We start from the raw sequence: 10111 nt of genomic DNA on the forward strand, positions 1-10111 counted from the left end.
GGTACAAACACAATCTTAAAACAATTAAACATTTACCTGCCTCACAACTGCAATGCGGTTTCAGAAGATACATTAAACTTACTATCCGAGTTTTAACATAGTTGACTTCGATTCACGTGATTGCCGCGAATCAACTTTTTACCAGACCCATCGAAGCGTGACGCGTCTGAACGATTTCGCTAGTTTCCTATCTATATGTTTAGATATCTATGGTGTGACAGAATGAATACGAGTGAATATACTCCGACAGTCCAAGACCAAGTAATAGAAAGACCATTCGTACCGCTGTGGAAAACTTACATATGAATTTCATCGTTCCTTTCGTGATTGTTGTAGGTTTTCATGATATGCTACTACTATATCCAAGAAAATAATATCATGCTCGCCTCACTGGAGACGTTTTTCGCTTCGTTCATTCCATGCTCAATCAACAGGTTCTGAAAATACATGGCAAGAGCGGAGCAAATATGAAACAGCTGATGGGAATTACCGATAATGTCGTATTTACCTGTTGATATAAAAACAAAAATACATCACTAAATGATGAAGAAATTTATTTCGTCTGTTCGGTCACGATAACGAAGAACGGGAGAGTTTATAAAGGCGAAAAGACAGGTAGTAACGGTAAAACAACAGTAATTGTCAAAACACGATTATTGATAAAAATGAAGAAATATTGTTTGGATAAAAGGCGTGACCGATACACTAACAATACAATGTAAATTAAGTAAACAACGTTTAATTAAACATACAGAAGGGTGGGAAAAGATGGGACACCTTTTCATTCTATATTCTCATCCCATTTGGTAGTAAACAAAGATTATTCAAAAAATTATAAAACCGTATCCTTATGACTTCAATAGACCGTTATTACCTCTTTATAACACGATCAGGATATTTGGATATTGTGTACCAAAGGTGTTCCATCTCTCCCCACAGTACTATATTACAGTTCTATACCCATATAATGTATAATTGTAGGCGAGCATGATATTATTTTCTTGGATTGCGGATATTTTTTTAGATTGACAGTTTCCTAGATTTAAATTTCGTGATTGACGATTAAAACGAGGTGTATCACGGCCTATACTTGATGGGTGTCTAAGTTATAACTTCTAAAGTAGTCCTTCCGCGCGTGATGTTAAATTAGTGAGATATCTAACCAGTATATTGTTTAAAACGTTTCACCTGGATAAAAGCGTTCCGGTATGCAACTAGAAAAAAAGAATCCTCCAAGTGAAATAAAGAGAGTTTGTGCGAGGAAGCAGACAGCAGCGAAATAGTCGTACGATTTGTTTGTCGTTGGAAAACACCCAGGTTCGTCTATGTTCATAGTGAACCTTGAAAATAAAAACGTTAAGCAGGTGTGTTTTGTCATATAGTTGTGTGGGGGAAGATGGGACACCTTTTCGTTTAGTTTGCTCTTTCCATTTGATTACGACTTCCATAGACCGTTGTTAATTGTGTAAAACACGATCAGGCTATTTGGATATTATGTATTAAAGGTGTCCCATCTTCCCCACCCTACTATATATAAATAGAAGATTGTATGTCATATTTGTACTAGAATTAAAATCACACTTATATAGTTCTGTGGGGTAAGATGGAACACCATATAAGCACCTAAAATTCCCATTTTTCCGATTGTGTTTGAAACAAGTACCAACATTATAGAGTAAGCTAGTATAAGGATGTGGTTATAATTTTGTAAATAATTTTTGTTTACTTATACCAAATTGGAAGAGAAATGAGAATGAAAATACATCGTATGTTATTTCACCCCTTCCATATTTAAAGGACTTTCTGTATCTGAGTTGTAATATACATTTTTTCTTGGAGTTCTTTAGATTTCAAAGCACATAACAAGGTTAATGTAAGCGTGCCACCCAACCTACCTTACTATACAGGGTAAAATGATTAGCAATGTCATCAGTGTACAAGGCAAGCTTCTTAGTGCTGGACTATACGATGAATGTGAAGTTTGTACAGAGAACATGGTGTGTAGGACCGTAAGGATGACTACACACCCCATGTATACAGCTCTGCTCAAATCTATGTATATATTCAACAATAGATAAATAGTTTATTAAATGGGAAGAGTTTTGATTATGAGGAATTGGGTGTTGTATGACATATATTTTAGTAGGCAGCATTTGATGTTTGATGACTAAGTGTACACTAAAGTCTAAATGACTGCAAATTACGTAGCAAAAATAAAAAAAAATTGTCGGTGATATACCTCGTTATAGTCATCGTTTTTGCAACCGTATGAAACAATTAATGACATAACATTTTCTTGGAACAGGTATATTAACGGTGCGACTACAATATTGGTTTAAAATTTTTTGATAATCGTAATACCGTTAAAAGGTCCGTAACAAGACATGGGGCATGTGAGATGCTCAAATCCCAACAACACACAGAGAGCGTACAACACCACAGCCGCTTGGTCCACAGCAAAACAGCGATGACAACACCGCTCTGAGTAGCAACAAAATAAATGAGCGAAAGAGCTGACTACAAGCAAGTAGCACGAACCTGTGGGTGGTCAATATGGCCTGGTTTAATATCTGTTGCGTGAAGCAGTGCCGATAGGCTCATTTGGACGCAAATTTGGGCTTGCAATAATGGGATCCCACTTTCCAAGTTATATTGCAACCAGACCACTAGGGCACAGCAAAAAATGCTTAATTTAGATTTTAGATAAATGGCCAAGCAACGACTTTACCAAAAACACTACATTGTTGTGCAATATTAAATTATTATAAATATAAAAAATATAGATTTAACTTACCAAACGAATGAATGTAAAACGGTAGGTGTAGTGCTTCGAACGGGGTTTCAAATTCGCTGATTATTCGACCAGTTCGAGACATTAGCATTATCGAAGCAACAAAATGCGTCCAAAAGTTAAAAGTTTCGTTCGTCGGCCAAAACGCACTAATAAACAAACAATTGTAGTTAAGCCTTAATTTAAATATTTCATAGGAGATAAAGGACGTCCGACGTCTCAACTCTTCACTAGTACAAGACACTTATTAACAGATTATCACAGCGTTCATCCATCTCAAAATAATAACGGCCTTTTACCATGAACCCATAACCTACATATAGCTATGCACGGCCTACTAGAGTGAGCTATGGTTTACCAACCTTCGCAAACAAGTAAGAATCGAGCCAGATTCTCTTCTGTATCCGGTATTTACAAAGTTCTGGTGAAAGCAAGATGGAACGCCGGCTCTGGAGCAAACATACTTCTCGTATTCGGGCATGGCAGCAACACCAGCGCAAACCAGTTGACCAGATAATGTTGTTACCACGGCTTTATAATATATTGCGTTTAATCACCAACACGTAATAAGAGTCAACTGTGACGCGAGTAACGTAAAGAGGAGGTGTTATTGCGTCATGTACTCGTACTAAATACAACAGGATACAGATGTGGTCTTACTGGAAAACGTTAACACGTAATAACACTAAAGCAGTTTAATACCCGACTTTACTGCTAAGTGCAATTTAGAATATGCCTATACGTACATAGGCTACGCTTATATTTTCTGATGCTAAAAACATAGTTAATTGTCTACGAACTTTTACACGAAAAATCGTATACAACTCAATACTGCAGCACATTAGAGGCTATTAAGACTATACTATCACTATAGACTTCCGTTCATCGCAACATATGCACGCAAACAGTAGATACGCTGCGTAAGTAAATGGCGTTATATGTATAGTTACCGGCAGATCACAAGCGTGGTGCGTAGTTCGCCATAAGTATATTTGCATATCGTGGAAATGAAAGCAGAATTGCAATGAAATTAATTCAACGTGTAACCGATTCGCGGTCGGGTATGTATCAGAATGCATGTGCTACTGGAAAAATCCAACAATTTTTAACCCTGATACCCAAACAGAAAAAAAATTAAATTTTGATAATTTTACAGCAAAAAAAACAAGCGAAACAGCTTGCAAAGTGACTTTAACACGCATGACCATATTGAACAAAAATAATTTTACTTCTTGGTAAACTTGTTTTAAAAGAAAATATATAGTTAAAATCTGTCGCATGATAATAGCTGATTAATTTTTTTTAAATAGAAATGATTAAATTTTATACGCATTATCTTGTGTGTGGCGATCCCGCAATAATGTGTCAAGCAAAGATGCATTTTTCGAATATGACTATTGGTATAAACGGACCAGAAAACTAATAAAAACTTAAAATTCTATAAGACAAATTACTAAAACCCTATCAATAAGTGTGATTGTCTAACACATCCTTCATATCAAACCGCCTCTTCACGTCCCGTTCAATCGCCAGTCATGTCAGCTTTCACCACTTTTCTCCATAAGGCGTGGTCGTACATCATCCGTATGCGTTCATCTCCATCTTAGCCCTCTAACTCTGAGAGGGGGAGGATTTTTCCCACCTCTTTATAAAAAGATTGATCAAATATAAGTTTGTTATCCTAGCGTGGCGCGACATTGGATTTTGTAATAACACAGGTTTTTTGTTTCATTCACCTCGTGCCAGTCTACGAGTTACCACATGTGTAACTTTGTGTGGTGATTGTTTTTGGATTTTTTCAATGTTTTATAGGTGGCCATTTCACAACCAATAGGGGACTACAAGGATGGGGCAATTGCAGTATTTCTTAAAGGTCAAACATCGCAATGGTAGCTGCGTTAAGTCTTGAACCCGTATCTCTTGGCCGGAGGTTGCTAACCACTACCCGCCAGTCCAAAAAAGGTTATCACTTCAGGAAAATTGTGTAGGAAGTTGTTATTATACTGACCCATTAAATTCTGGGAGTGCAACCAGGTTGAGATATTCTTTGATCGTTTCAACAAGTTTATTAACATGGCTCTGTGGTGCCACCTCATGGAACTGTTTTAGTAAAAGATTCTCCACACAAAGTGGGAGGCGCTGAAGAGTTCTTTCAAAAGATGCAAAGGGTCGATTCTAAAATAATGAAGGAATGACACCTATTTATCCTCTTGGGATGGAGCAAATGTAGTTGTTATTAAATAGATGCATTATTTCATACACCTTGTGCCTGATTAATGGTTGCCACATATGTTTTTCATTTTTATTTTACTGAAGGACTGCCACTTATTTTATTGAAGGATTGATGAAATCTTTAGTGATTAATGGGTTGAGGCAACACGTGTTAAGTATCTTAACCAAAAACACTCCCACAATGATAGCAGTATCAAACCTAAAACCTGGTTTACTTTGTTTACGGGTTGAGTGCTCTAGTTACTCAGTGCATTACCAATGTAATACTATGGTTTAACAACTGTTGTTTTGTCGCTATATCCTGTCTTTTCGTTTGAAATATTTCAAAATCTTCGCTACTGTAATCGAAGAGACAAATAAAAGTTGTTGTTATTATTATTATTATTATGTTAAACTGGTTAGTAGGAACAATGAACAATAAACCATTGTAGCTATGTGGGCTAGCCATACCTGTTCTACAATATTTAGCAGCCAGTATTTAAATGAAGGCCAAACAGGTTCTTCCATAATTCTTGTGATGTATCTGTCTTCACCACTTTCCCCGAAAAACGCATTCATTGAGACAGAATCACTAAGAGAAGTAACTTGGTGCCACCAGAAAGCAGGAATCAGAAGTCTGAAACAGAAAAAGAATAATTTCCATCGAAACACTTTTAATTGAACAATAGAAATTGCATGAAAGAAATGATACAGAAAATAAAGGCAAAATAACAAACTTTAATAACAAATAAATTACATAAACAAGTTATTGGATATGAAATTATGTATAAAAATGTTTCACTTACAGATCACCAGCTTGTAATGTACAACTGTAACATGTAACTTCAGAAAATTTAGGAAATTTTTCTAGATCCACATTGTCACAATCAACCTGTATTTGGAGGAAATTTTACAAACCTTTTTTCTATGTAAATCTTAATGTAGTTGTAAATATGGTGTCCCAAATTTCAATTTAATTATAAAAGATTGTATCAGCAGTCAGCACTTTTAATTTCCAGCACAGTTGGTTAGCGCGCATGCCTCTAACCCAGAGGTAATGGGTTTAAGGCTCGTTGCTACTACCATTGTGGGAGTATGTGTCCTTGGGCAAGACACTTAACAGCAATTGCTCCAATCAAGTGGTCACTAATGGGTTGTCCAGAAATACATAAAAAAAATAAAAAAATCCTCTAAAAATATTCACCCCTAAAGTAACATACATGGTAACTCGCAAGCTGGCACGAGGTGTAGACCCTTGTTATAACAACGCGACACGCGAGGATAAGTAAGTTACATTACATTCATTTAATACCAAACATTATTTAACACACAAACTGTTACTAAAACTTTCACGTTAAACACAACTTAACAAAATTAAACACTGTTAAACACTTTGCATAAGGCAATATGCGCGTTCTAATGTAGTTGCGCCCATGGCCATTGGTGCTTAATTTGATCGTTTGTCTACCAAAAACTTTGCAAGAATGTCATTTTGTTTTAAAGACTAAACCAATCTTGAATACCAACCTGTGATTGAATTGTCTTTCCTCTTGAGCCAAGAGGATTCGGATACATCTTCTCAAGATCGATGCAAGAGAAAAGTTTGACTCTCTTGCTTCCTTCAATCATCATCAATAAACTTGCATCTGGGTCATAATGGCAGTATTCTAAAATACAAGCAAAAATTAATAAGTTAACTCACAAAAAAGGAATTTAAACAAAGTTATTATGCAACATTTTGGTGATTCAAAGTAATTTTATATTTTTAGTGCAAAATAATTTAAAATATTAAAATCTAACATATTTTACCTCTGGCTACCAAAGGAAACCACCAACAAAACCTTACAAGTTTGTTTAAAACTATTTAAACACCCAGCCTTTAAATACAAAATGAGGACTAGCCAGGTTAGAGCAGGTTGATGTTTTTATAACGTTGTATTAACAAAACCCAAGGTGTTTCACACTTTATGCAACATTTTTATTTATAGGTTTATGGGTAATAACTTTTATCAAAATGATCATGTAAGCTCAAAACAAATATGATTTAATGTTCAGTTTACCATAATGTCCCTTGTGAGCCACCCACAAGAACGGTCCGTTGTGTAGTTTTCCAATATCAGGAATCTTACAATCATCCTGTAAGTAAATTGGAGTAAGAAGCCACAATGTACAAGCCTAAGTAAGTATTGAAAGATATTGCCAAAAAAGTTAATGTAATTTTTTGAACATATAACTGACTATGGGTTAAGTAATCTGCAAAGAAAGGTACCTTAGTACTTTAAAACAGACACCAAATACATAAAACTTTCTGTCCAAAATGTTTATCATCAGGCTATAGGCCACTGTATAATACACAATGCGACAAATAAAAGTCAATATCCATGCAATACCATTAACCTGTAGCTGAGGAAATGTCTTGCTTATATTTTGCACAGCCATGTATGACGTTAAACCTCGTACACTCTTTGCTCTCATGTCCGAAATATACTCACGGAATGTGGTCTCGCGAATTATGTACTGCTTACCCACCTATTAGTAAACAGTTTACGTCATAGAATTATTTGCTTAATTTAAAGTAATAGTATACCGACTGTTTTTTATCTCTTAACAATGAAATAAAAGGTGCTAGTGAAGGATCTCCCCCCCCTTTATTTGCTAACCTAACCCCTATAACCACTAACCCTCTAACCATCAACACCAAACCCCTAGGGGTTAGTGGTTGGCAAATAAAGTGGGGGGATATTAAAATGTTTTCTCCTATTATCATTGAGAAAAAAACCCTTGGCAACAGTCATGTGTACAGAATAGTTTATGCAGGCCACTCTTAACAATATACATATGTTATATTATATACCTTGTATTCGTCAGAATTCGTTCTGCCGCGAACAGTAACATTGTTTAAGCCAACACGTTCCAGTAAGTAATCTATACTCCATTTAGAGCAAGCTAAACCGTCCAAACCCGCTGTTATAACGACAGGCTTGCCTTTTCTTAAATAACTTTCCTCAAACTCTAGTTTGTCAAGCGTATTTAAGCGAGGAACATCAACGATGTTTTCTTGAGAGAATCTTGACATTTTAAAACGTCATTTAGTTTAACCTGCTTGTTTCTAATTTAGCCCAACAACAAACAAACCAACACTACGCTCGGTATCTCTACCACGAAAGTGTAAAATTCACATGGAGCTATACAGAGAAGACGGAAAAAATTTTCCGCTAGGAGGCGATGACAAATTCGTTTCTCTATTTTATGGGGAGCAGTTAGTTTCACGGTTTATACACATAAGATATAAACCCCTAACCCCTAACACTAACCCCTAACCTCCAACTCCTAACCCCAAGCTCGTCAAACAAAAAAAAAACTTGAAAAAAAAGATAAAAAAAATATCCCACTGTGCGGGACTCGAACCCGGTAAAAATGAAACAAAGAGAGTTTACGACCGCACGCAAACCGCTACACCACAGACTCGACGACAGTAAATACAACGAAAGAGCGTATATAACCGACCTAATGTGGGAAATATGTTCTTACTAGTGTTTTATGTATTTGGAAAGGTATTTTTATTATTTAATTAATTTGTTTTACACTTATTAACGCTTTGTAGTGCTGTTTTGTTCGTTTTTTCGTATTTTTTAATTTAAATAATTACCGCCTCTAGCGGAAAAATTGTTCCGTCTTCTTTGTATAGTCCCATGTGTAAAATTCAACAGCTGTTTGGAGTAAAAAAAGCTGATTCACAGTGTGAACAATATGCTTCGTCATGTTTTGTCCATAACAGGGTTGTAAAAAAAACAATATAAAACAAATATAAACATTAGTACTAGTGGGTCTGGATATTCGTTTATTAGTCAAAAGAAACACAGCATATAAAGAGAAAGTAGTAGTTCTTCAGTATGGTTAATGGTTTGATTCATCGTCGGCGTAAATCGCTTGGAACAGCTTGTCACTCTTACGATTTACTATAAACAGGATAAGTTACCGTAAACTTCCCACGAAAGTCTGTCGTTCTGTGGCATGCTATATATCATATCCTTCGAATACAGCAAAACGTATCGACCACCGGAAAATCGTAGTATATGCGATGTCGTCTATTACTTAACTATAAACAAAATCTACAGCACTTTAAACATTTTCCAAATAACAATGATGATTTAAAGTGCGGTGGGGAAAACGGGACACACATTCGCTTTTTTCGTAACTTTTGGTGGTAAAGAAAGAATGTTTACAGAATTGTATAAACATAGTTCAACGACTTTAAAAAGCGTTGTTAATTGTTCAAAATACAATCGGGAAGTATGGGATTTGGTTGTGAACGGTATCCTATCTTACCACACATTTTTACAACTCATATACACTCTTAACAAATGTTTTGCTAACAATCGTAACTGTGTCTTATGCTGCATTTACTTAACTTACTTTTCAATTGAACTTCATCGCCCGTCCATCTGTAAAACACAAGCTTGTTTATACACCCTTACACCGAGCACGTATTAATAAACAAATATAAACAAATATAGGGATACTATTAAAACCTAAATCCCATCTTTACTAAACCCTATTTTAATTCTCTCTTTTTACAGTACCGGTATATAATTCTGTAAATCTAGTATATTGGGGGAAAATGGGACACATTTTTGTCCTATTTTCTCGTCCCATGTGGCAGTGAACAAAGAACATTCAAAGAGTTACAAAACCGTATTTCCTCTCGACTTCCGTAGACCGTTGTCAAGTGTTTAAAACACGATCTAAAGGTGTCCTATCTTTCCCCATGGTACTCTATGCTCTGTTTACTACCAAATGGAACGGGAAAAGAAAACATATCTCACCTTCCCCGCCCTACTAAATATACAGTAAAAAGTGTAACGTAGCTTGCACGCAAATAAAAGATAACAATGTACATCCAATATTACCGTCTTCGAAGGTTTGTCGACTGTTCTATGGGCCATGTCCCAGGCTGGGCGTCCGACAAAATACTTGCAACCAAAACTAGCATAACTGCAACAATGATACGGTGTGACATCCTGTCGTTGTTTGTATACTTAAAGCGTTTGTAGCAGCTAATGGCATTCCAAGTTAAAATAAAACAAAGCGCAGGCAATCAAACCGACT

At 35.9% G+C, this 10111-nt stretch overlaps 2 protein-coding genes and 1 long non-coding RNA gene across 7 annotated transcripts; all 3 read right to left on the reverse strand.

Annotated features, from left to right (window-relative positions):
• Positions 1-10: 10 nt before the first annotated feature.
• Positions 11-3333, reverse strand: LOC100178223 (membrane progestin receptor gamma-B-like). Of its 5 annotated transcripts, none has more exons than XR_003397151.1 (7): positions 3154-3333; positions 2795-2940; positions 2362-2538; positions 1896-2052; positions 1189-1340; positions 301-508; positions 11-207 (listed from the first exon to the last, which is right to left on the reverse strand). XR_003397151.1 is itself a non-coding variant. In XM_026839511.1 (7 exons), the coding sequence occupies exons 1-7, from the start codon at positions 3270-3272 to the stop codon at positions 192-194; spliced, it is 912 nt and encodes a 303-aa protein (XP_026695312.1). In that variant the 5' UTR covers positions 3273-3333; the 3' UTR covers positions 11-191. The 5 variants fall into 5 exon arrangements, 4 of the variants coding, with proteins under 4 accessions (XP_026695312.1, XP_026695314.1, XP_002124832.2 ...); XM_026839511.1 differs by having other exon boundaries at positions 11-285; positions 385-508; positions 2362-2481; XM_026839513.1 differs by having other exon boundaries at positions 11-285; positions 385-437.
• A 427-nt stretch (positions 3334-3760) lies between these two features.
• Positions 3761-8764, reverse strand: LOC100180593 (jmjC domain-containing protein 5). The gene is made up of 9 exons (XM_002129496.3): positions 8697-8764; positions 7857-8168; positions 7400-7531; positions 7063-7138; positions 6530-6669; positions 5809-5894; positions 5474-5639; positions 4800-4966; positions 3761-4435 (listed from the first exon to the last, which is right to left on the reverse strand). The coding sequence occupies exons 2-9, from the start codon at positions 8076-8078 to the stop codon at positions 4384-4386; spliced, it is 1041 nt and encodes a 346-aa protein (XP_002129532.1). The 5' UTR covers positions 8079-8168; positions 8697-8764; the 3' UTR covers positions 3761-4383.
• Positions 8765-8823: 59 nt separating this feature from the next.
• Positions 8824-10105, reverse strand: LOC113475399. Its single transcript, XR_003397152.1, has 3 exons — positions 9913-10105; positions 9419-9447; positions 8824-8961 (listed from the first exon to the last, which is right to left on the reverse strand). It is a non-coding gene; the product is annotated as an uncharacterized LOC113475399 (long non-coding RNA).
• Between the last annotated feature and the right edge of the window lie 6 nt (positions 10106-10111).

The sequence above is a fragment of the Ciona intestinalis genome, unplaced genomic scaffold, assembly GCF_000224145.3.
Source record: "Ciona intestinalis unplaced genomic scaffold, KH HT000353.1, whole genome shotgun sequence".
In the NCBI taxonomy this organism is placed as follows: Eukaryota; Metazoa; Chordata; class Ascidiacea; order Phlebobranchia; family Cionidae; genus Ciona; species Ciona intestinalis.

What these genes read in the sequence shown, in the direction of transcription:
- LOC100180593 (XM_002129496.3), bottom strand. Translation starts at nt 8,078, where the DNA reads ATGTCAAGATTCTCTCAAGAAAACATCGTTGATGTTCCTCGCTTAAAT. An exon ending in CGAATTCTGACGAATACAAG is followed by an intron (nt 7,532 to 7,856) that starts GTATATAATATA and finishes GTTTACTAATAG; the next exon opens with GTGGGTAAGCAGTACATAAT. An exon ending in TGCTAAATATTGTAGAACAG is followed by an intron (nt 4,967 to 5,473) that starts GTATGGCTAGCC and finishes TCATTATTTTAG; the next exon opens with AATCGACCCTTTGCATCTTT.
- LOC100178223 (XM_002124796.3), bottom strand. Translation starts at nt 3,272, where the DNA reads ATGCCCGAATACGAGAAGTATGTTTGCTCCAGAGCCGGCGTTCCATCT. An exon ending in GTTTTACATTCATTCGTTTG is followed by an intron (nt 2,539 to 2,794) that starts GTAAGTTAAATC and finishes GACCACCCACAG; the next exon opens with GTTCGTGCTACTTGCTTGTA. An exon ending in ACCGGAACGCTTTTATCCAG is followed by an intron (nt 509 to 1,188) that starts GTGAAACGTTTT and finishes TTATATCAACAG; the next exon opens with GTAAATACGACATTATCGGT.